The sequence below is a fragment of the Sarcophilus harrisii genome, chromosome 1 (assembly GCF_902635505.1).
Source record: "Sarcophilus harrisii chromosome 1, mSarHar1.11, whole genome shotgun sequence".
Classification (NCBI taxonomy): Eukaryota; Metazoa; Chordata; class Mammalia; order Dasyuromorphia; family Dasyuridae; genus Sarcophilus; species Sarcophilus harrisii.
In genome coordinates this window covers 596,455,345-596,482,542 of record NC_045426.1, presented here as the reverse complement: position 1 = coordinate 596,482,542, position 27,198 = coordinate 596,455,345, and the positions used below count along the sequence as shown (strand labels likewise).

General features: G+C 30.7%; 1 protein-coding gene across 2 annotated transcripts in view; it reads left to right on the top strand.

The window, feature by feature from the left end:
* CSMD3 (CUB and Sushi multiple domains 3) overlaps window positions 1-26,971 on the top strand; it is a 1,575,929-nt gene extending 1,548,958 nt beyond the window's left edge. The window contains exons 64-71 of one of the 2 annotated variants that reach the window (XM_031954893.1): window positions 587-698; window positions 1,940-2,119; window positions 6,968-7,033; window positions 9,082-9,240; window positions 16,370-16,482; window positions 18,454-18,541; window positions 19,626-19,761; window positions 24,709-26,971. In XM_031954893.1, coding sequence (XP_031810753.1) covers window positions 587-698; window positions 1,940-2,119; window positions 6,968-7,033; window positions 9,082-9,240; window positions 16,370-16,482; window positions 18,454-18,541; window positions 19,626-19,761; window positions 24,709-24,868 — 1,014 coding nt within the window. In that variant the 3' untranslated portion in view covers window positions 24,869-26,971. The remainder of the gene's footprint in view (window positions 1-586; window positions 699-1,939; window positions 2,120-6,967; window positions 7,034-9,081; window positions 9,241-16,369; window positions 16,483-18,453; window positions 18,542-19,625; window positions 19,762-24,708) is intronic. The other variant, XM_031954946.1, reaches the window with a different exon arrangement.
* The last annotated feature ends 227 nt before the right edge of the window (window positions 26,972-27,198 follow it).

Below are 27,198 nucleotides of genomic sequence, written 5' to 3'. Positions count from 1 at the left end.
GAACTGCTTGCTAGTCCTGATTAGGTCTAAACTCCTTAGTTTTTATTCAACATCCTCTTCAATCTGACCAACTCTATCTATGTTTCTCTGAATTTCATTCCTGTGTTTACCTACAGTGATCCATTACCTTCCATTAATATTCTTATATTTGTACCTTTGGTTATGCTGTTTCATTCACCATAAAAGTCTTTTTCCTTATTCTATGTTCATCTAATTCCTGAACTTTCTTTGAAATCCAGCTCAAATTCTACTACTTTATTGAAGTTTTTCCCAGTTTCCCTAGGGGTAGTTCCCTCTTCTGAATGGCTTTAACATGTATAGACTTCATCATTCTGCATGCCTAACATATACCTTACTTGGTAAATATTTACTGTTTCTCATGTAATTAAGAGTATGCATAATTTTTATGAGATATTTAGTATACTTTATTTTCTTTTAATATTTAATATTCTATTTCTTTCTAATTTTCTCCACAAAGACTCATATGATACAACATTATTTTTCCTCTAGGGTCTAGTGTAGTTTTTCATCCTGGAGATGATGGAATTTTCTTTTCAATGATGCTGGGTTTTTTCTCCTGGTATAGGTAGGAAATGTTATACAATTTTATTGTAAAAAAGGACACCTCCTACAAGGTTCAACAACACGAACTTGCCTTCCTGACCTCACATGGAGTGGAATTCAACCTGAATGTTTACGTGAGTATTGGGTGTAGGAAAATTGGCCTAATTTTTATCTTCCTCATATTTGAAAGTAAATTCCAGTAAGTACAATATAGATATCTTTGATTTTCTCGAGATAGTTATTATAAATATCCATCACTAAGTTTTTAATTCATTTATCAGTGCCCAATACCTTTGGAAAAACCTCAAATATAACTTAAATATATCAAGTCATTTTTAATTCTGTTTAAAGCCCTTTTAACAATCACCATAATAATTGGTATTTATATAGTAAATTTAAAGTTTTCAAAGAACATTCATATTATCCTATTCAGTACTCACAAATCTGTGAGTCAAAGACTGTGTTTAGTATTATTCCCATTTACAAATTAGGAAAATGACTTTGAAAAAAGTTGAGTGACTTCTTTTTTTTAAGTTTGTTATGCTAATAATTTGAAAGTCAATCTATAAAATATCAGTTTCAGCCTTAAACCTCAAAGCTCTTGAGATTCTAACTGAAATAGGAAGAACATAATCATTTGTTTAGGAATCTAGGAGACCTTTGGATTCAAGGATTTCCCTGAGTACAAATTTCATCCTCTAAAAATGCCCTGGCCTTAATTTGTTTCCTAAGGAAGCTCAAAATGCTAAAGAATACCCCATAGTTTGAAAAATAAGCAAGACTGTATGTGTGTTTCCCTAGGATTTATATCGATGATTTGGTGTGATTTTGTTTTGATGGAAATGGGTAAGAAGAGGGATGACAGGAAAAGAACACTCCCTATTGATGAAGAAGAAGAAACAGGCCCAATGATTTAAGATACTATGTAGAAATAAAGAGCCCTGTTAATTGTTAAGAAAGAAAATCTATTTTAATTTGGTAGAAGATATTTTTTCACATTGAATTCAGTGTATTCAAACTTTAGTATTGTAACAATAGAAAAAAATATATTCAAATGTACATAGCATTTGGATATTAACATAATTATATATAGGAAAATCCTTAGAGTAAAGAATCATATTTCACCAATTTGCTATTTTATTTTTACATTGTTCCTTGAGATAGTGGTTACCAAACAAGTGCATTCATTTTGCTCAAAGTCTTTGTACTGGACCAAAAAGTTAAATTATTCAAAAATGTTAAATAGCTTCCTAAGATATTTTCCATGGGAAAATGAGTTATCCTAATAGTTGGAGAAATTTTAGAGAGGTTATAATTTATGGCTTTTTCTGTCCCTTTACTCAAATTTTCTTATGTTTCTCCTTCCTTCATGTAGCACACAGCTGTAAACAACCAGAAACTCCTGCTCATGCCAATGTTGTAGGAATGGATCTTCCATCCCATGGCTATACACTGATATATACATGTCAGCCTGGTTTTTTCTTAGCAGGAGGAACAGAACATAGGGTCTGTAGATCTGATAACACGTGGACAGGAAAAGTTCCAGTATGTGAAGGTAATTTCGTTTAGTCATGTTCTATGGTAAAATTTTAATAGTCAAAGTATCATAAAAAGTTAATATTAAACAGAAATATTTCATTTGTTGCCACGTGGCTTTAACTAGCAATATAACAACCATTCCTCAAAAGGAAATTGTGCAGTTTTTTAAAAATGTGATTATTTAGAAGGAACATTTTATTTTACCAATTTCATTGTCAATATTTTTAAAGAGATATAATTGTTGAATATACCATACAGGCAAATAAATAATTGCTAGAATTATTTTTTAATATTGTAACATAATTTAGAGAATATTGTCCCCAAATTGTTCACAGAATAATGAACTATTTGCCCACAGCAGCTATCAAATCCCATTATTGTATAGAGATAACTCCCATCAGATCAGGGATTATCCATTACAATGTTAGTATAGATTTATTAATTATGCAAATTTGATGTTTTAACAAATTTAATACCCTCTCAGTAGTGTTTTAGTTATTGGGGTACATGACTTAGAGGTAGCTTTACATTTGAGGGAATCTTAGAACAATGCATAAATAACAATTATTGATAGAATATTTGTAATATTGATAGATGAATATAATTCATTCTATTAAATATTGTATTGTGGCCTTAGTTGTCTGCCATATGGAATACATTAATTATTATATGTTAAAAGGTTATATATTAAAAATGGCAAGATTGTGTACGATTTCTAAATTACTTTAGTGTATATTAAAATTTTACTAGAAAATAAAATATCCAAAAAAATGGATATATGAATTTAAAATTGAATCAATAATATATTTACATAGTATCAATATTTTGTAAAAAGGTTGGGACAGATTTTCTATATATACATTCCTTAAAAATATGTTTAAACCATAAAATAAAGTTGTCTGTGGAAATATTGTAATCATTGTTCTCAAGATTTCATAGAAGTCTGAAAATTTGCTTTTGATGTTGTAAAGTGTGCTAAATCTTTATTATCTTGCTTGATAAAAACATAAAGAAACTAAAGTATTTAATTCAATAGCACCAAATTGATTTTTTATTGATTTTGTTGATTTTGTTATTGATTGTACAACAAAATACTTCTGATACATATTAAAATCATACAGTATTCCTTGAAATAAATAATATTAGAAACAACTACTTTTTCATGAATGACAGAAATGTTTACCTCTGTCTTATAATATTTTGAATATAAAGTCTAAATACATTCATTGATTGGGAAATCCTTCTAAGTGAAAAGGTCTTTTTAATGCTTGTGTTTATAGATGATACCATATTGATGACATCAAACTTTATAAATTAAAAATTCCTTCCAGGTCAAAAGTTCTTCCATTTGCTTATATTTGCTAATGACACCATTTTGATTGATCACATCAAACTTTGGAACATGGTAGAGTTTCTTAAAAAAAAAAAGTAATCATTCACATGAATTAGGCCTAAATATCCATACATAAAAAATCAAAAGGATACAAAATGCCCAATTGTCTGAACTCTGTTCGGCAACTTGTAAAGATTACATTTACAAGGATGCTATGTGAAAAAAAAAAATTGTTGCTGATGTGAAGTGAATCTTTCGAAAGGGAAAATGATTGGTATTTCAATTTTTTAGAGGGGGAAAAAACAAACTCCCAAATACTATGCTTACCACTAAGTGTTCTCCTTTTGTTCCTTTCAAAGAAATCTCATTTTTATTGTTGTCTTTTGATTTTTTAGAATTTTATTTTGAACTAAAACAAAATAAAACAAGCATTTTCACAATATAATAGAATATGTATGTGAAACTGCAAAGCTATTATGTACAATTTTCTATTTCTTTAAAATGTGTAATAAGGTTACCATGTAATTGCTTTCCCCCTTCCTGTGTTTTCCTTCCTCTGCACTATTTTTCCCCCTTTCCCTTCCTGAGATGGCTACAATTATGAGTGTGTGTGTGTGTGTGTGTGTGTGTGTGTGGGTGCATGTAAATCCATTCTATACATCCTTTTATTTATCAGTGCTTTCTCTGGATGCAGTGTCTTCATATTTTTTTTGTTAATTTGAGTATTTATTATAGTCAAAAGGACTTATTCTCTCAAAGTTGTTCTTTAAACAATGTTGTTACTGTATACAACATTTTCTTGGTTCTGATCATCTTGCTCTTTGTTATTTTGTGCAAGTCTTCATGTTTTATGAAATTATTTTTAACATTTTCTTCTCTTAACTATTTTATTATTATTATTATTAACTTACAATATAGTAATTACTAAGGGATAGATATAGTTTCTTAGCAAACCCTTAATTTATTTGGCTTTTGAAAATGCATGGAATGTAAAAATTCATATAAATTAATATTGAACCTCATCGTCTTCATCTTTTGTTATTTTACTATAATATCAGTCCTCTTTGGCCAAAACAAACTAGGTTTTGTTTTTTTTTTTAATTCATTGATAATCATGTATTTCTTAAGTCTTCAAACAATTTTGGCTGCCTATATAGAATTTACCTAAGGTTACCTTTTTTGTTTTCCTCCTAAAAATGGGAACCTGACTTCCTTCTACTACATTCTATTATTTGGAGTTTTTCCCAAAGCTCTATTCCATATCTTTGTCCCCCCTTTATATTATATCATTTAGGAATCTCATTAGCTACCATGGAATCAATTATTATCTATATATATTGAGCATTCTTAGACAGATAGATATACATATATATATATATACATATCCCTAATATTTCTTCTGAAATTCAGTTCCACCTCACTGATTATCTTTAGACACCTTAAATTTAATGTTGCATTGATGTTGTAAGCTCACTATATACAAAAGAAAACTTATCGTTTCCCTCAAACCCTAATTTCTTTTGTCTATTTGTCAAACAGAAATTATCAGAATCATCCAAGTTCTCATTTTCATATGATGCTGAATTAATATACTCCCCAAATCCTCTCTCTCCTCACATATTCATAGCCTTTAGTTTTAACACATCATCTCTTACCTGGAATATTTCAGTAGCCTTGCAATCGATTTCCCTGCAATGCCCCACCCCCATCCCTGCTCCTCGAATCCCCCACTCAGCTGTCAAAGCTATTTTAATACAGCATAGGTCTTAATAAGTCATTTATTACACAATGAATGAGGTATTGTGTCATTTAAAACTCTTAACAACCTGTCACCTTCCTAAGTTAACTGTCTTTTAACAAATTACTGACCTCCTAGTACTGTTACAGCCACTCTGGTCTATTTGATGTTCCTTGTTGTAGACATTCTACCCTGACTGTTCCCCATGCTTGTAATGGTTTCCATCTGCCTCTTCATTTTTATAGTCTTCCTTCAAGTTTAAGCTTAAATTGTAGCTTTTACATCATACCTTCCTATGTCCCTGAAACGTTGTGCCTTTACTTTTGAAATTAATTCCTACCTCTTCTCTATATGTCATGTATGTATCCAGTTATTTCAATCTTTGTTTTAGGAACAACCTGCTTGTGGCTGCTGAGAATCTAATTCTCACCAGCAGAATAGATCCCTTCATGTGAGAGGATGATAACAATACAAGGAGAGTGAGAGGCAGTTGATTTCTCTGATCTCTCTCCTCTTCCCTCTTGCCTTTGATTTATTTCATTCCCAATTGATAAGTAATATCTGTGTCATTAAAGGCTGACCTGTCCCTTAATGATATAGTCCCCTTTAACTTTTTACAGACTTTCTGGGCTTTGCACTTAGGCATGGTCCTTAACAAATGTTGTTTATCTTATTAAAATGTCAGTTAAAATGTGCATTGTATAGTAAAGTTATGAGACCAATATATATAAAGAATTAAAAAAAAGAAAGAGAATGTGAGCTACCTCATCAAAAAACAACCTAATCTGGAGAATAGATCAAAAAGAGAAAACATAAGAATAAGCAGACTTGAAAGCTATGATCAGAAAAAAAAAAAATAAAGAAAAATGTCTTGAAGTATTAGAGCAGGGAGAAAAGTAAAAAATAATAACAATGATAGTAATAATAATAATCATAATCTATTGATAACCACCTGAAAGAGATCTGTGGGAAAAATCTACAGAAACATCATACCAAATTCCCAAACTCCTAGATTAAGGAGAAATATTTAGAGCACTAAGAAAAAATATAATTTGAATATAGCAAAGGCACAATTAGAATCACAAAAGGCATAGCAGCAGCTACAATGAAAGATTACAAGCCTTGGTATTCTACATATTTAAAAATAAATGAATGAAGGTGGTGACTGAAAATATCAGTCCCAGCAAAATTAAGCATAATCCTGAATGGGGAAAAAAAAAAGAGATAGGATTTCAGGGTTTTGTTGCAAAAGACCTGAACTTAATAGAAAATTTGACATATAAGATGCAAGAGAAAAATAAAGTGAGCATCAAAGATATATGTGTATAAAATATATCTGTGCTTAATTGTAGCCTTCTTGGGGAATGTGGGGATAGGGAGGAAAAGAGAAAAAAAAAAGAATAAAGAGTACACAGTAAGAGAACAAAAGAAAACTTAACAAGGAGATCAAGGAAATACGGACAGTTCTGAATCCAATGTATACTATTTATTATATAGGCTTTCTTGAAATGGAAATTTATTGTTTAATATTTTGAATCCTCTCATATTCTGTTGTGAATGTGGCATTTTTTTCTTTTTATTTTTTTTTTTACTTTTTTATTTTGTATTTAAGTTTTAAATAAATAAATATTTTAAAGAATCAAATAGAAGGAAATTTCCAACAGTATCTTCTGTAAGAATGAAGAATTTTTTTTAATATGGCAGTATTTTTTTTAAAGAATCAAACATTTTTAAAGCTATTATATTAAATGTTTGCTCATATGTGTGTCTCATTCTGTCATTTCTTTCAATAGCGGGTTCCAAAATATTGGTGAAAGATCCTAGACCAGCTTTGGGAACACCCAGTCCAAAGTTAAGCGGTAAGTAACTGAAAACCATTTTTACAAACCATGGTAAACAAATTTCATAGTTAAGAGTTAATGCTGAAGCACTGTACTTGGGACTCTTAGAATGAGAATCTGAATCTTGGCTCTGAGATTTTTTGTCTATATGAAATGGAACAGTATTGCAAATTGAGAGGTGAGTTTTAAAGAAGACTAGGGATTCTAAGCAGTGAAAGAAATAAAATGTAGGCATGACAGAGCCAATAAAGAGGCACAAAGTCATATGTGAGAGAGTAAGACCAGGTTGTTGTTGTTGTTGTTGTTGTTGTTGTTGTTGTTGTTGTTGTTGTTGTTGTTGTTGTTGTTTTGGAACACACAATATGTAAAGGAGAATAATGTATAGTATATCTTATATACTTCAACATTGTATTGATTGAATTAGATTTGGTTAGAATCAAGTTGTAAAATGTTTTAAATGCCAAATAGAGGAATTTTTATTTGATCTTTGAGGCAATGAGAAGTCACTGAAGTTTATTGTAGAGGGGAGAAATATGATCAAAGTATGACTTCTGGAAAACAATTTGATAAGTATTTGGAAGAATTATAGAACCAAGAAGAGACTTTAGGCAGAGAGAATAATTTTGAGGCTATTACAATCCTCTAGATAGAAAGCTATTGAACTAGTATGGAGGTTCCTAGGAATAAGAGAGAGAAGAGAATAGAGGGAATAGATGTAGTAGTAGGGATTAAAATGACAAAATTCAGTAATTGCTTGATTGATTTTACCTTCAGATATTTTAATCCTTATATAAATTTATTCTGTGGAAAGCCATCCTTTCTTAGGAATGATATCTGTTGTTACTGAAATTCCTAAACTTTCTATTTTGTCAGATATACAGAGCATTCTCCCTTTCTGGGTATTTGGAATCATTCCATAAGCAACTATAAATACTATTTTCTATATATAAAGAAGGAATACGAACACGGAGTTTTTATAAATGCTGTAAGAAAAGCTGAACCTTGGAACAAACTGGCTGCTTTAATGTACTTTTATTTCACCTTTGAAAAGATTAAATTCAAAATGGAAATTGTCTCTTGGTATTGTGAAATGTTTTAAAATTTTAGTGAAATTATATGTGAATTATTTTAGTAAGAACTGAGATACAGCAGATTGCCCATGCAAAAATTTAAGTTTGAGAGTAGCAACTGATTTCTCCTGTGTATCTCCAGCATTTAGCACAGCATTTGACATGTATAGTAAGTTCTTAATAAATGATTGATGATCTCACCAATTTATCTCTTTTTTTTTTTCCTAAGTAAAAGAGTTTTCTATTATTTTATTTAAACAGGAGAATTTTAACCTTCTCATGAGTTATGGTCCCTTTTGGTAGTTTAATGAAGTTTATGAATCACTTTTCAAGATTATTTCAAATGCATAAAAAAATACATAGATTTTCAAAAACACCTAATTATATTGGTATACAGTTATTAAAATATTCGAAAAACAAATTTGCATTTCCTCCATCAAGAACCCCTGATTTAGACATTACTTCTTTTTAAAGACTGAATTTTATATGATAGAGCTTGCTCATGCTCCTAGTTTTCAATAAAATCAGAAGTCATTTTATATTTTATTCAGCGACTTTTGATGACAATACAATTGTATAAGGCATCTTTCATTCTCTAAAGACATAGCATAACTTAGGATTGCCATCTACATTTTAGCACACATAAGAGACTACTTATTAAATTAATAAATATAGTGTGAGTTTAATTAATGTTCTTTGGAAAACAATATTCCTACTTACATAATACCAGCATTATTTCAGTTATAGCTTCCTGTGAAATTATGAATCAGCTTTGAGTTGATTTTATGATTTCATTTTCCCCAACAGTTGTTAGATATTTTTCCCACTGATATTAATTTTTCTCAAAATAGAACTATTTATGTTCACCAATATTAGCATTTTGTGAAGCTTAATATTTTATAATCAATCGTCATTCAATGAATAAATATTTACTTAGTACATTTCTAGTATGACGTCTAAAGGAGTTGATTGTTTTGACTTTTTATGTATCTGCAGTTCCTGATGATGTATTTGCCCAGAATTACATATGGAAAGGCTCTTATAATTTCAAAGGCAGGAGACAACCTATGACTTTGACAGTGACCAGTTTTAATTCATCCACAGGAAGAGTAAATGCAACACTAAGCAACAGCAATATGGAATTGCTACTTTCAGGTACCTTATCAGAATTTTAAAGCTTTATAATTCTTTGATACTTTCATTTTTATCACTTGTCATAATTTTATAATTTCATAATTTATAATTTAATACAATTTTCTAGGTATAAATTTTGTTTGTAATAGAATTTGTGATTCATTTTTATTCAATATTTATTGATAGACTATTACATGACCTTTTAAATTTGTCCAAGCAGAAAATATTTTGAGATAAGTCCCCAAAACATTTTTATGTGGTCAGAAAAAGACATATTTCATTATAAAATAATAATTCCTCATTTTCATTATCTGGAATTTGTCTACATGGGACAAAAAAAAAAAAAAACATGAAAAGTAAAAATTTGAAATGTCAGATGTTTAATGTCATTAAAAAGATTAGATATTCTAGTCAGACAATGTTCCCTGAGACATAAATGATGAGGATCATCCTTAACAAGAATGCGTATGAATGATAGTTGAAAGGAGATAAGGGAAGGTAGGTAGCTCAATGGATAAAATGCCAGGCCTGCAGTCAGGAAGATGCCTTTCTAATTTCAAATTCAACTTAGACATTTCTAGTTATGTGATCACTTAGCACTTGTTAGCTCAGTTGTTTCATTTATAAAATAAATCAGAGAAAGAAAAAATAAATCACTCCAATATCTTTTGTTTGTGTGTGTGAATTTGGGTTAAGTAACTTGCCCCAGGTCACACAGCCTGTCAATGTTAAATGTCCAAAGTTGCATTTAAACTCAGGTTCTCCTGTCTAAGGGACAGATGCTCTAATCTATGTGGCATCTATCTGCCCCAACTCTAGTATCTTTGCCAAGAATCAGTGATATCATGAAGAATCAGACATAACTGAAAAACAAGTAAATAACAAAGAAAGGATATATAATACAGATATAACATAATAACATAACAAATATCTTTTAATGACAGAGATAATAATCAAAGTGTTTGTACAATCAGATGTCAATATTTTGCTCATAGAAACTTAATATTATTTTTTAAGAGTCTCTATTGTGATGACCGTGTATTTTAAAATCAGCCGGAGTCAGGAATTCAGGTTATTGGAAAATCGTCAATCTTTATTCTTAGCAGAGATGAAGAAAGGTTGGAGGTAGAAGGGAATTGGCAATAGCAATGTCAGCAGCTGAGTCAAGAAGCTAGCTAGACCAGAAGCCACAAGACCAGCAGCTCCTAAAATCGAACCCCCTGGCAATCTCTCCCAGCCTTTCTTCCTGCCCCTGTGCCTCCACCCACCAAAATCCTCATTTCCTATACAACACATCAGGACTTGCACAGCGAGTGGGCGGGGGCCATTCTTTATCCAAGCATGTATATTAATAGAGTATAGCCCAATTACTATTTAGTCTCACTTGCTTGGGACCTCAATGCATCAACTCAAGCCTCAGCCTATTACACTCTATGATGCAGCCAGAATCAAGATAGCAAATTAGAAGCAGCAACTCAGCTTAACTCTCTCAACATTCCTTTCCAAATAACTTCAAAATAATGTTTTGAATCAAATTTTGGAGTGTCAGAGATAAGAAAAAATCAGGATGAAACATTTTTTTTGAACCTAGCTAAACTTATAATGTTCAGGAAAGATTGGAGTCCATACACATGGCAATAAGCAAAAAAGCAGCTTCAGTAGCCCATGGACAACATAGTGATCAGGCAATTGATCAGAAAGAGATTACAGGATACAGGCCACTCTAGTGTTCATACATAATTCTATTTTTATTATTATTATTCAACTAAATTCAAAATTAAAAAATGAATGAAAAAATAAAGAAAGAAAATGAAACTTAAACAAAACAAAACATTGTTATGTACATACCCAGCAGAACATCAGGGAAGATGCAAAAAATATATAAAAATAAATTTCTATTTCAAGAAAGCATGTATAATAACTACATTCATGAGTATCCATCTTTTCTTTGCTTCCTTATAAGTTGTTCTTTTGTTCTCTGCTGAGAACTTTTTACTTTATTCTTTTATCTTCAATTCCCCTACTTTTCCCAAGGAAGCTACACTTAAGCACAAATATTATTATGCAAATACACATTCACATGGATGCACAAATCTACACACACACATATATATCTATATACATATATACATACATACATAGGCCTACATACATTCATACATATACTCAGACACAAACACACACAAAAATATATGCATACATAGATAGATGGATACATATGTATTTATCCTTAATTCATAATTCTGAGCTGCAAATTAAGGGTAGAAAGTAGCATCTGTGGCCAATTACAAGAAGGCAGGAGCCCTTGTCATGGTTCTAGGGCCAAGAGAATTGCTAGCACAAATGATTACATGGGATCAGGGGTCATTTCTAGGCAAAGCCCAGAGTCCAGACCTGAAGAGCAATGACCGTCTTTCTTTCCATATCACACCACCTTGGAAGCACCAAAAACTTGCAGATCCCTAAAACTCACCATGAAAATAACAGCACAAAAAAGCCTTAAGCTTAGGACCATGTTTTCCCACCAACAGTTGAAGAGAGACTAACTTACATAGAGTTCAAAGTCAAAAAATTTTTTGGAAAAAATGAGCAAAACATTAAAAAATCCACCCAACAGCAGCAACAACAATAACAACAACAAACTTGATCATAAAACCTGCTATGGTAACCGAAAAGACTAAGACATTAACCCTAAGACAATAACATAAAAATAGCTATAAGCAAACCCTCAAAGAAAAATCTTAATTGGACATAAGCAGAACAAGAATTTCTGAAGCATTTTTTTTAAGTTATAAGAACAATAGAGGGAAAATTGAGGCAAGAAATGAAAACAATGCAAGAAAATCATGAAAATAGAATTTACATCTTGGTAAAAGAAACACAAAACATTGAAGAAAATAATATTTCAGAAGATGAATTAGACCAAATGGAAAAGGTGATACAAAAATTCACTAAAGAAAAGAACTACTTTATAACAGAATTGACTAAGTGGGAAAAGAGGAAATAATATTTTAAAAATTGGAATTGGGCAGGTAGAATATAATTACTCTATGAGGGTTCAAGAAACAATAAAACAAATTGAAAAAATGAAAAACTAGAAGAAAATGTGAAAAATTTCATTGGAAAAACAACTGATCTAGAAAACTGATCAAGGAGAACAAATTTAAAAAGAATTAAACTACTTCAAGAAATTATTAGGGAAACAATTAAAAGATTCTATTAACATCCTGAAAGATATCTAAAATGAAAACTTCCAGAAATGTTGTAGCCAAATTCCAGAGCTCTCATGTTAAGAGAAAATATTACAAGCAGCCGGAAGGAATCTATTCAACTTTTATGCAAAGTGACAGGTAAGATTGCACAGTATTTAGCAGCTTTTACAAAGGATTAGAGGGCTTGAAATGATATTCCGAAAATCAAATGGTTTAGAATTACAACCAGAAAGAATATGTACAGTAAAACTGAGTATAATCCTCCAGTGTAAATAAATAGGTATTTAATGATATAGAATACTTCCAAGTATTTCTGTTGAAAAGGCCAGAGCTGAAAAGAAAATTTGACATTCAAATAGAAAAGTCAAGAGAAGCATATAAAGGTAAACATGAAAGAGTAACCATAAGATTCAACAAAATTAAACATCTTATATGGGAAGATGACATGTAATTTCTAAAAAATTTGTCATTATTATGATTATTACAGTCAACATAGAAGACACAGATTTGAATCAATTATTTTGGGACAATATCAAAAAAATGTAAATGAGAGAAAGAGGGATGCACTGTGAGAAAAGCAAAGGAAGCATAAGAATAGGGATTTTGTTCTTACTTTATAGTAGGAGGCATGATAGAGGGTGGTGGGCAATGAACCTCATTCTTATCAATATTTTCAAAGAGGGAATTATACATACACATACTTATTTGGTATAGAAATCTCTTTTACACAATAGGAAAATAGGAAAGGAAGGAAATAAAAGATATGGGATGGTTATGATAAAAGAGAAAATGGATAAAGGAAGACAGTATTAGGAGCTAAAATAATCATAATAAAAGATCTAAATAGCTCAGTGGCTAGAACACTAGGCCTGAAGTCAAAAAGGCTTGAGTTCAATTGAACCCTTAAACACTTAATAGCTGTGTGACCATGGGAAAAGCACTTAACTTTTGTTTTAGGAACATCATTCTAAAAAATATATGGAGAATTGAGTCAGATTTATAAGAATATAAATCATTCATCAATTGATAAGTGAGCAAAGGATATGGATAGGAAGTTTTCAGAAGAAATCAAAGCTTCTGTAGTCAAAGTGTTCCAAATTACTATTGATTAGAGAAAAGTAAATTAAAATAATTCTTAGGTACTACCTCATACCTATCAGAAATGACAAATGCTGGAGAGGATGAGGGAAAAGGGTTTAACTAATAAACTTTTGGTGGAGTTGTGAACTATTCCACCATTCTGAAGAACAATTTGGAACTATGCCCACAGGATGATAAATTTCAGCATAAATGTTAATCCACTACTAGATCTGTACAGCAAAGAGATCAAAGGAAAAGAAAAAAGACATATATATATATATATATATATATATATACAAAAATACTTAAAATAGCTCTTTTTGTGGTGGCAAAGAATTTAACATTGAGGACTGAGGGCATGGATGTTCATCAACTGAGGAATTTCTAAACAAGTCATGGCATATCATTGTGATGGAGTACTGTTGTGCTTTAAGAAGTGACAATGAGAGTGATTTCAGAAAAAAATTACATATGAACTTATATAGAATGAATTGAGAAGAATTAGGAAATCTTTGTGCATGGTAACAGCAATAATGAAACAATGAATTGTAAAGGAGTTGACTACTTCGATCAAGATAATAATCTGAAACAATTCCAAAAAATTAATCATAAAAACATCCAGAGAGAAAATTAATTAACTAGCTGCAAATTAAACTGTAATCTCCCCGACATCTTTTTTTTACTTTTTTTAACTTTGAATTATATATTTTATAAACGTTAATATTTTTTTTTTCCTCCTGTGGACTTTAGATTGCATTTGGTCTTAGAGGATGTGTGTGTGTATATACATAAGGAGCTTTTATAAATAATTATTCCATTTTTCATGTAAAACATTTTTCCATATTAGCCATATTGCAAAAGAAAAGAAAAGGTAAAAAGAAAAACTTTTTAAAGTACATGTCTATGATTCTCATAATAACCCTGTGTGGTGTATGATATTATCATCACTTAACAGATGAAGAAACTTAGGCTATGTCTTGTACAGAGTTACACAATAAGACTTTGAGGGAAGAGTAACTTTAATTTAATGAGTAAGCAATGGTACTTAATTGTATTGTGAATTTCTCAGTGTGCTTAAATCGATAATTTCGCTTAAACTCTCAGTATTTCCCATGCCATAAATAGAAAATGACAATATTTGCCAATAGACAGTTTGTTACTTGACAATTCTAATTATTCTAGGGACTGTGAAACTCAGTTTTCTAAAAGATGCAAGGAAAACAAATCTTTGGTTTTGTTGTAGGAGTATGTACACTTAGGTTTAATTCAAAATAAATCCCTAAAATATGTTTCTATGCTTTATAAATAGTGTTATCATTAATGATAAAATACATTGATGGAAAAGATCTAATTCTTACTTTTTTACAATACATTAAAAACTTTTTGAAACTCAAATTTTGGGGTTATTTTGTTGATAAAGAGTCAAAGGAGAGGTGGGATAATCAATAGTAGATGATATTTTATTAACATGAATCATATTTTAAGTTTCCAAAATTAAAATAAAAGCACTTGCAAATAACAAGAATCTATGTGTAAAGAAAGAAGCTCAATTGATTCATATTTAGTATCAATATGTGTTGGCTGTAGAATTATTGAGAAGAATTGGGAAATCTTTGTGCATAGTAACAGCAAATGATCATTTGATAAATTGTAAAAGACCTGACTATTTTGATAAAGATAATAATCCAAAACAATTCCAAAGAATTCATCATGAAAACATCCAGAGAGAGTGACAGATATAGAATTATTAGATATGTGTATAAATCTTGATTCTTCCACTTGTTACTTGTGTGACCTTGGGAAATTTTTCTTAATGTCTTTGAAATGAAGAAGTTAGAGTAGATGGTACTCTAAGATTCTTCTTCTAAATTCTGAGGTCTTACTAAATGAATTCCAACAAAGTATTTATAACTTTTTGGGATTCAGAATGTATACATGAAAACATTTTAGAGCTCATAATTTAGATGCAGGATCAGTATATGTTTACACACATGAAAATTTAAAGAGAAATTCTCAAATGAGATTACATCAGAATTGGGATAATAGAATCTTAGTGAAAAAGTCTGACTCCAACAAGTTAACAGTTATTTTTGAACACTGGCACTGAGGTTCCTTAGTTGCTTTATCTTACATCCTCTCTTTTTATATATTCTCTCTTCCAACTTAACTGAATTCTTCATTATGCTCTAGATATCTTCTTTGCTTTCTTGACTTTGAGTCAGTGTCCAAGCTATATTTTTTGCAACCTTTGGGAACCAGCTAAAATTCTATTTCTTTCATGAAACTCTCCATACTCCCTTCTCAGTAGCGATTACTGATACCCTCTCTGAATTCCTATAGCATGATTACATGAATACTTCACTTTTCACAAATTGATGCTTTGTATAAAACTGTGTATCTGTGTCATCTTTAATATTTGAGCACAAGAACTTCCTTGTTTTCCTGAAATGCACCCAGCCTAATGTTAAGACATTCCATAAGCGTTTGTTGAATGAATTGCTACTGGATATTCTTGTGGCAGCAAATATATCATGAACTTTTTCAATGAACAACATCTATAATTTGAAGAGAAAAGATATGAACACAAAAACAGTTAAAGATACAAATGCAACTAATAATAATATAAACATTATTTAATACTTAAAAGTTAAACTATGTAGTAATATGACTGTCCACAAAAGGCAGAGAGCACTGAAGGCTAGGCTAAGTGGTGAAAGCTTAATGGAGTAGTTAGGACTTATTTCTATCTCTCACCTATAATCTGTAATGTTTGGTGTATTTGAGCAGTTATAGACATAAATAAAATTAATCCTAATTTTTTTTTGTTAAATATCCTAAAATGCATTTATATTTTCCAGGGGTTTATAAAAGCCAAGAAGCTCGCCTAATGCTACATATCTATTTTATTAAAGCACCAGCTCATACTTCAGTGAGCAAAATGAAGGAAGAAAATTGGGCCATGGATGGTTTTGTAAGTATTTTTATATAAATGTTATTTATTAGCTTTAGGTTGATCTGCCACATCCTTGTTCGACCAGAATGTTTTTTTTTTTTTAAAGCAAATCTTGAGTTGCATAAATGTATGAACGAAATAATATATTAGATGTGTATTGAGGGGGAAAAATAAGTTCAATGTGCTTTAGTGGTACATTTGTATAGGTGATGGAAATGAAATCGGTGACCCCTGAAGAGAGGAAAAGAGAGAGAGAGAGAGAGTGAGATAAGGAATTGATCATAGTACACAGGAAATATTGAACAGGATAAGTTAGGTAGGACATGTAAATAACCAATTCAATTTTGTGACTTTCTCTACTTATAATCAGTGCTGGAGGAGCAAAGAAATCAGGTTTAGTGTGAGAATTCTGGATTGAGAAGACTAATTAATGCATGGTCAAGAAATCATGTCAAAGCTACTTGTAGACAGGCTTTTGCTTTTGATTGAACAGGATAGCTCAGGAAATAATCTTCATATCTGGAAGTCCCAATAGTAAATAAAGTGATAGGTCAGTAGCTTGGTCAGAGATAGCTTCAGGCAAAATTATAAATTTGATGAAATTTGCTTTTGGCAGATTTCCCTAAGCCTCCTACCTTGAAAACTGTATCCTTTATTTCCCTCAAGCATTCCTTACCCTCATGTTGCACCAGTGTTATTTGTAATAGGAAAAAAAACTGATCTAATAAATTCATTCACAGTAAAGAGTAATTAAGACTTTATTTCTGAAGAGTATTTGAGTTTGAAAAGGGTAAAGCATACAGACGGCAAAGTTTAACACAAAGGAATTGTTAATTTTGGAATATTCTCATATAAAAGGAGGATAATTGAAAGCTTGGAGTGCTTTCTTTTTTTTTTTTTAATAGCCTTTTATTTACAGGTTATATGTATGTGTAACTTCACAGCATTGACAATTAATTGCCAAACCTCTTGTTCCAATTTTTCCCCTCCTTCCCCCCCACCTCCCCCAGATGGCTGGATGACCAAAAGATGTTAAATATATTAAAATATAAATTAGATACACAATAAGTATACATGATCAAACCGTTATTTTGCTGTACAAAAAGAATCGAACTCTGAAATATTGTATAATTAGCCTGTGAAGGAAATCAAAAATGCAGGTGGGCAAAAATATAGGGATTAGGAATTCAATGCAATGGTACTTAGTCATCTGCTAGAGTTCTTTCGCTGGACGTAGCTGGTTCAGTTCATTACTGCTCCATTGGAACTGATTTGGTTCATCTCATTGCTGAGAATGGCCAGGTCCATCAGAATTGGTCATCATATAGTATTGCGGTTGAAGTATATAATGATCTCCTGGCCTTGCTCATTTCACTCAGCATCAGTTCGTATAAGTCTCCAGGCCTTTCTGAGGAGTGCTTTCTTAACAGCCTAGTTTACATAATTTAGCAGATTGTACATCTCAGAACTTATTTGTAACTAATAATTGTTTATTCACTTAGCCATCATCTGTAAAGGGTAATAAAATAAATTTATCCCATACTCTACATGATTGTTGGGAAATCAAATAAAATTATGTATATATAAATAGTTAGAAAAAAATGTACCACACAAATATAAAATATCATTTTTCATTGAAACTGCTATGGGACTCACTATATTGTCCCATGAAACCATTGCTTTTAGTTCTATAGCAAGACATTCCTAGATTCTAATTCTGGTTTACAAATTTAACCACTGGGATTTATTTTTCTAATTTCAGAGGGATTTGAAAACCATAAGATATTCTTTCTATGCTCTGAATGATATCATTTTTTAAAATAATATTTAAAATACTATATTGCTTAAGGCTAAGATATACAGTGGAATAATTTTGCACAGAATTTGTCATTTCAGCATAAAAGCGAAGTATTCACCAAGATTAGATAAAAGTAGATATGGCCCCAAAATTCTTCCAGATTTAATTTTCTCTCTCCTTAATTGTTTAAGGTTTCTGCAGAACCTGATGGAGCAACTTATGTGTTTCAAGGATTTATTCAGGGTAAAGATTATGGACAGTTTGGACTTCAGCGATTAGGTAATTGTTTATTTGAACTCTTTTGTACTGTGAACATTCTAGAAAACATGCCATGGATTCTATATATTAAATATAAATATATATATATGTTCAACCCCTACTTTTTAACCATAATTCTCATAAACATCACATCTTTTTCTTCAGCAAATAAAAAGAAGGAAATGTGAAACTGATAAAAATGTTAAAAAAATAAATCAATTGATTTTGTCTCTCAAGAGCAGTAATCCCTCCTTTACTTTGAATATTGTTGCAATTTTCTTACTGCTTAGGTAATGTAGTGGCACTTAGATAATAAGCTCATAGTATCTAAAAGGGAAAATAACTGAGTAATGGTCCCCCTTCTGAAATAGCTTAGTGCTCTTCAGTTATGCTGATTTTTTGTGGTGAAAGGTACTTGTAATTTCCAAGTTGGATTTGTCACTTTCATTTACCAAAATTGTCTGAGAAAATGCATAAACACTCTAATATTAGTGCTCCAGTAGATTTATTAAGAATTTCTGTGGCATACAATATTATATATAATCTCAGGTGATAGTATCTATTTTTCTTCTTTTCATCACTCTATTATCTCTAGCCTAAAATGTGAAACATAAATTTTATTTTGAAGTGAGCCTTTACCTTGTGAATTTTTATACTTTCATTTTTCTCCTTAAAACACAAATCTCTGAACTATTTGTTTATAATGAAAGAAATGTTAGTTTTTAATTAAAAGAAACAATAGAAACTTAGCCTTTTATCAAATCTTAATTAACATTTGTTTGAATGTGTTTATTTTTCAAGAAGGAAAAACAAACTTTCAAAATGATTAGGGAACAGTTAGTTTTAGATGTCTTTATAGAAAATAATGGTATACACAGTTGTTGAAACTAGGTTAAAACTTATTTAAATTGTATATTAAGTGAAACTGTAATAAGTACAAGTATTTGTACTAAAGTACACACATACTAAATGTAAACACAAGAAAACCAATAGCTTGAGTACAGATAGAATATCATTCAAGCAGAAAATGATTGTCAGTATTCAGGTGAAGCTTTTAGGGTAAAAGGATACTATACATTGGTCAAGCTTTCATTTTCTTTTGTAGGACTGAACATGTCAGAAGGTCCTAATACTACCAACCAACCACATGGTACCAATAGTAGTTCTGTGGCCATTGCTATCCTTGTGCCTTTCTTTGCCCTTATTTTTGCCGGTTTTGGATTTTACCTTTATAAACAGAGGTAGGTATCTTTTTTTTGCCAGTTTGGATTTTACCTTTATAAAGATAAGTAGATCATTAATCACATTTCTATCCTCAATCTCTAACATACTTTTCCCTTATATCCATCCATACACACACACACACACACACACACACACACACACACACATACACAACCTCTAAGTGTGGAAGTACTAAGTAAAATGAAATGAATGTTAAATTTAGCATACTCTTCATGTACCTGAAAGATCGGGGAAACTTTGTGGAGTCTTTTCCAGTTGAACATTGAAACACTGTGAAATAGAGCATCCTAGTACAAATTTAAAATGGTTGCCTCTAGCAAATATTACAAATTCTCACTTTGCTGAAAGAGGAAGCATTTGGATTTTCTATCCAGTTATTCTTTATTTCTCTGCATGAGAAAATTACACTCTTTTCATTAAATATAGGCCTAACATGCTAAGACATAGAAAAAGAAATTAATGAATTTGAAATTAGACAATCTGGATTCATATATCTTAAAACATGGAAACTGATGCAGAGATTAAGTGACTTGTTTGGGTTAACAAAGTTAATAGGTGTATAAAGCAGGATTTAAAGACCAGCTTTCCTGACTTCAGGTCCATTTCTCTATCTACTAAGCCACTTACCTGACTTAAAAATTGTTTTGAATATAAAGGGAATCAAAATATTTTGTACTTTTTAAAACATGCCAACTGTGTAAAATTTAATGATTACATTGTTTAGATATTAGCAAAAGAAAGTTGTACCTCTGGCCTCAGATATGCTTTGATGTTGATACTGATTTATTGAAAGTGAAAGAAGTTTAGAAGACAAAACATATGTGCTAATTGCAGAGAAAATTTAAATAAATATAATAAGTCATTTCTTGTTTTGGGGAAAGAAATGTGTTAAAGGAAGGCTGGTCAAGGTAATCCAGATAAAAATACATAAGAAGAGATGTTAGGACATTTTATCACAACTTAAAAGCAACTATTGTAAATAACAAGTTTCAAAAATTGAAAGGCAATTTTTAATATCAAAATTTTGAAAGAATTTTATGCTATTATTTTAAGCATTCTAGAATGTGCATTCTTTTTCATTTTTATCACAGGGTATGTGAAATGCTTACAATGTAAAAATAATTAAAATAGCTTAAAAGGCTTTTATTTAAAGAATAAAATATAACTCAAACTATAGTAAAATTAAAATGTGAAACTGTGGCCTCCTGAGGGCTTAAAGAGTAGTTTTAAACTTGTTCACCTAAAAGGCTATGCAATGTAGGGTATTCTATCACAAGAGAAGAGCAAAGTCCCAACTAACATCTTTTACCCAGGAAGCCTCCCAAATTTTACTTCTGTAAAATAATAGTAAATGTCTTATGATTAGAAAAAAGGAGAAAAGCAGGACAACTCTAGTCAAAGGTATGATATAAGAATCAATGAAGTAAGCTTTGAAAACCAAAAAAAACATTCAGGTCAAATGCTATAGCATATATATGAATATAGTAACAGTAGTAATGTTTTCATTTCATCATCCTATCTCATTAGATAAAATCATTTGTGTAAAGTAGAGAATTATATGGGATCTCAGGGGACATTTAGTCCAACTCTAACTAAAGAATTAATACCAATATACAAAATTTATCACTACTTTGATCTCTTAATGTCTCTCCCAAAATATGTAATACAGTACTCCTAATGTGTCCTGACTAGGTCTCACACAATGGTACTGTCACTTCTCTCACTTTTTATATAATAATACAGCTTAAGGTAACTTTAGCTTTTTAAAATTTTATCCGGAATTTCAGAAAACATTTTTCACATTAAACACTTTCTGAGTATTTTTCACACATACTATATTGATTTTTTTAACCCATATATGGGATTTATACTTCTTTAAATTTCATATCATTATTGTCAGTGCTTAGCATAGTACATATAGCATTTAATAAATACTAGCTGATTGCTCTTCTAATTTCTTTGAGATCTATTTTTGTCATACAATGTACTAGTAACACTGCACAATTTAATCTCATTTTAAAGTTTGATAAAGGTACTGTTTATGTCTTTATTATTTATTATTATATTATGTTATATATGTTGTATATATTATTATTTACCATATGTGTTTTATATATTTATTGTACATTATATTATATATCATAATACATATATAATTATGATTATAATACTTGTTAAAGTCACTGAACTAAAGAAGGCCAAATGTAATATAATAACATACCATTTAATAGTTAACATAATGTTAATAGCCAACATTTCCACAGTGCTTATTTATGTGCCAGGCATTGTGTTAATGGCTTTACATCTATCATCTCATTTGATCCTTACAAGAGTCCTGGGAAGTAAGGACTATAATTATCTTAATTTAAAATTTATCAAGTGTTAAGGACCATGCAGAAGTGAAGGGGGAGGTCAGTTCTCTGAAAGCCTCCACAGCTGTGAATTATAACACCTGAAGGAATTGCAAAGCAGCCTTTACTTAAGCAGATGTTCCTTGTGGATTGGAAATGAAATAAATTGGATGCAAGAAGGAAGAGGAGGGAGGTGAAAGAATAGCAACTGCTTCTCATTCTCCTTATATCATCATCATTCTCTCACATGAAGAGATCCATTCTACAGGTCTGAGTTAGACCTCCAGCAGCTACTGGCAGGTGGCTCTCATATTACAACAATCACTTAAAAACTGGCTTATCATCACTGTGTGCATTGCTTGTAATACAAGTACAAACCAGATGTACTGTTCCTACCTTCAAGAAGATTGTGTTCTAAGAGAAGATCGCAACAGATAAAGGGGAGCAGGAAGATACAAGGACAGCATAGGAACAGAGGCATGGTCAGGAAATAGTCAAGACTTAATATAGAAGTCAAATTCCATAAATGAGATAAAAATCACCTATCAGAGCCCTGGAATCTAAGGCCAGAATCTAGAAGGTTCAGGTTGACACGGAGGCATTAATTATTACTCATTAGGACCCATTTAACAGTAAACTTGTTCTGAACCCTCATTGTTTTAGAAGCAATATTATCACAGTGTGTATCTTTCCACCTCATGAAAGACATTCAGCAAACTATTTAATGGTGTCCATTATATTGCCTTGCTCCCCGTTTTGAAAAAAAAAAAAAGTGAAGAACTACTGAACTATTCTGCCTAGCAGTCTTTTAGTAAACTCATTCTGTCTTTCAGTCTGTTTATCTAACTGCTTTCTTCCCATTTAAGAAACTCTTGACAATTTTTGTCTTATTGACTCTATAATATCTTCCCCATTCTCCAAGATTTTACCATGATCATCAGTAGAACTTTAACTAATGTCAGAAATACCTGAGTAACTTTAGGTGAAATCTCTTTGGCCAACTTGCATTGGTTTCATTAATAATTTTTATTCTCTCCTTTCTAATCTGAAGGTGACTCTATACTTGATAGACAAAAGAGTAGTAAAATGAAAATTGTCTACTCACTACTTTTGATTTCATCATCTTCCCATCCATCCTAAGCAACAATTCTACCTTTTGTTTTTAATTGTCCCTAATAATATTAAAATATTAAAAAAAACTTCTTAATGTATTTATCCCATGTTTCAGAACCTAAGAATTAGCCTCTTTGACACTATTCTTAAAGATTTTTTATATTCATTTGCAAATACTTGCTTTGTTTCCAATTTTTATATATGTATTTTTCATGTCTACTTTTAAATTATTATAAAGCAGAATATTTGTAAAAATAAATTAAAGAAGTCCAAATCATTAAAATTTGGTAAACTACAGCCTGTACCTGAAATATGGCAGTGGGAGAATATATGTTGCTTAAAAGGAAAAGATGAATAAAAAGGGTGAATGGAGTACTTTGCATCAGTAGCATAATTGCCTATGGGCAGCTAAATGGTAAAGGGTAGTGCTTCTCCAGGTCTGCAGATAGGAAGAATTGAATTCGAGTCCAGTCTTGGTTTTAAGAAATTTATTAACTATGTTACCAAGGGCAATTGTACCTGTGCTTTTCTGTAAAAATTGAATAAATAACATAACCTATCTAATAACAAGGTTATTGTGAGGTTCTAATGAAATAATACTTATAAAGCACTTAGCACAATATCTGCAATGTATTAGGTACTATATAAATGCTTTTTTCTCTCTCCTCTGCCTATGCAGAAATGATAAATCTAAGAGGAAAGTATGGTGATTATTTGGATAAGGATCATTTATTCTGTGCATTTGAATCCCTAGCTTCCTTCAAGGTTTATTCTAGATACTTGTCCTACAAATGGACTTTCTGATTCTAACAGTTGTTATCACACACTCTCCCATATCATTTTGCATTTATGTTACCAATACTTTTAATTAAATTATATGTAAATATGTTGTATACTTTACCACACCTCACCTTCCTAGAGAAACTAAGCTTCTTGAGGTTAGGGCCTGTTTTTCATTTAATATTTTTACTTTACTTTTTAATTTTTCTTTAATTTTTTAAATTCATTTATTCAATAATACCTAGTATAAGGTGTTGAACATAGTAAATGTTTAATAAATGTTTGAATGAATAAACAATTATATAAAATGAGCTATTATTACTTTAGAAAGCTATAATCTTCAAGTCTCAAATTTTACTCATAATTGTTACTTAAAATATGTTAATAGATTTTACTGGATATTATATCTAAAATTAAATTCAAATTACTAGTCACCCACAATAAATAATTCATTTTAATTGTATATATGTGTATATGGGACTCAAGTGTGTGTACTTGTGAATTTCATTTTTAGGAAAAAAATTATAAATCTCTATGACCTTAAAGTTCTCATTTCCCCCCTTTTTTCTTTTATTTAAAAACTTAATTATTTGTGAAAGAATGAGACTAAATATTAGTGGATTATCCCTTCATCTGCTATTTTTTGTAGAGGAAACTTCAACTAGTCACAATTTTTTAAACTCATTTTCTCTTCCACAGGACTGCACCTAAAACACAGTATACTGGATGTTCTGTACACGAAAATAACAACGGCCAAGCAGCTTTTGAAAACCCCATGTACGATACCAATGCAAAATCAGTCGAAGGGAAAGCAGTACGATTTGACCCCAACTTGAACACAGTCTGCACAATGGTATAATGTGTTAATACTTTGGCTTCTTCAGAAGTTTGGAAATGGAAACACAATACAGTGCACATTTAGGCCACTGCTAAACAAATTAAAGCACACTTTTCAGGATTTACTGGGTCAACTTTTCCTGAGGAATGATAGAGAAGAGTGTTTTTTGTTTCGTTCTTTTTTTTTCATAAACTGGAACATGACTCTTCTTCATGTTTACCATGGAGAATTTTACAGAGAATCAGCTGCACTCTGAGAGTGCTTACTCACAGTTTATTTGCTTTTTTAAAAAAGGAGATTATTCTAAAACATAAACTTATTTGCATATATTGGAGGAGCATCCACTATCAGTATTTCTGTGCTTTATAAACTATATTAGAGGGACTGGGTTAAAAAAAAAGATATAGGATAGAAAATAAGAGCTATACTTACAAGAGACAATAGGTCACTGACTTCTCTTTAACAGTCATGAGCTACATCAATCCCATGAGTATGTACTTTGTACCACTTTATTGGCTATTCATCTTTGTTAACCAAAATATCATTTTCCACATGTTTGTTTTGAAGATCATGACATGACCTTGAAATTGCTTATAGAATTAATTTATGCCACAGTTGAAAAACAAGGTTTTATGCTCTTGTTTCATTTCCCACTGTTTTCAGTTCCTCAGTATTATATCAGCATTCCTGTCTTAGGTTGACAGTAATAATTTCTAAAAGGACAATGAGATCATGCTACTCCTATTCATTGCCCCAGTGTTCAATTATTAGTTTATCAATGAGTATTGGGGTAGTATGATATTTCTTACTCTATTGTTCTTTTAGAACCTGACAAAACATATTAAATGAATTTGAAAAGTTATAATTATACAATACTCCCAAATGACTGTCTTATTAAAGTTCCCACTTTTGAAAGACCAAGTAGTACATGTTAAACTGTTATAAACTATTATATTGATACACTAATACTTCCATATTGAAGTGTCTATCAGAACCATTTTCTATTTTATTATCACATAAATAATATTATTTTACTACATCTGTATTTAATAAGGACATTATACATATTATCACTGAAATGCACAGAGTTTGAATACATATTTTGGTTTCATTTCCCAACAATGATAATTAGAATATTTATTTATAAAGGTCAAGCAATAGAAATCTGATTGTTTTTTTCTTTTTTTAAGCCACAATTTCATCAAGGATTGCTGTATTAGTAAAATTTCCCAACTCCTTGTCCTAATGGGAAAGTTTGGGACATGGTTGAATGATTTCCATTTCATAGAAAGAAATCTATTCTTCAGCTTGATGGGTAGTCTTTTCAAATGGGCCATACAATAACCCCAGTTTCTTTATTTAGTGGGCCATTGTCTTCCCTTCATGGCATGTTATATTTCATTAGCTGCAAATCTGTACCCACTGCAAACTATTTGTTACTCTCCCTTTCCAATATGAATAATAACTCTGTGAAAATCTAAACTTTTCATACCATGATACAGAGTGCCTACCAAAAATCATTTCACCCAGGACTGCTGCTTGGATTTCTACAATACTTAATGAATTTCATACAAACCACTTTGAAACCTATTGTTTTGAAAATTCATATGAATCTCTCAAAACTGTATTCTACTGATAGGATGCTGTTTTATATTTTATGCCATCAGTTATTTATTCTTGTTTATTCAAATGACTGCAATAACAATGATTCATTCATTAATGTTAAGGTTAATACATTTAAGACCTTGTTTAAACAATGTTTCTTCTGCAACTGGCTACTCCTCTTATATTAATGCATACACTTTTGTAAAGAAGTATATTTTTATGAAAAAAAGAATTTGTAAAAGTATGATGTAAATTTTCAGTGCAATGTAAACAAAATAAAATGGATAATTGCTTTTTTTAAAATACTGTGTATTCTTTTTTAATTGTTCATCTGACTTAAAGAACACTGTTAAAATGAAGAGATATAGAATATTAAAGTTAAGAGACTGTTGTATTTCTCAATACTAGCAATGAAATAGTGAAAAATAATTTATTTTTCATGTTTCCTACATCTGTTACCTTGACACACCATTTGAAGTGTATGGAGACATTATGCAAGTAATAGCAGGATGAAAATCAGATATCTATATATTTCATCAATTCAAATATTCACTCATGAATATCTATTTTGATATTCAAAATATCAAAGAAATCAAAATTCTGTATCCCTCCTTCAACAAAATACTTTCACTTTATTGCTGAGGACCTGAGATTCACATGTTGGAGTCATGATAAATGGGCTGACACTCCAACGCTACTTCATTTGCCAATGTAACAATAGCTGACATATGCTGCTTTGCATTTTA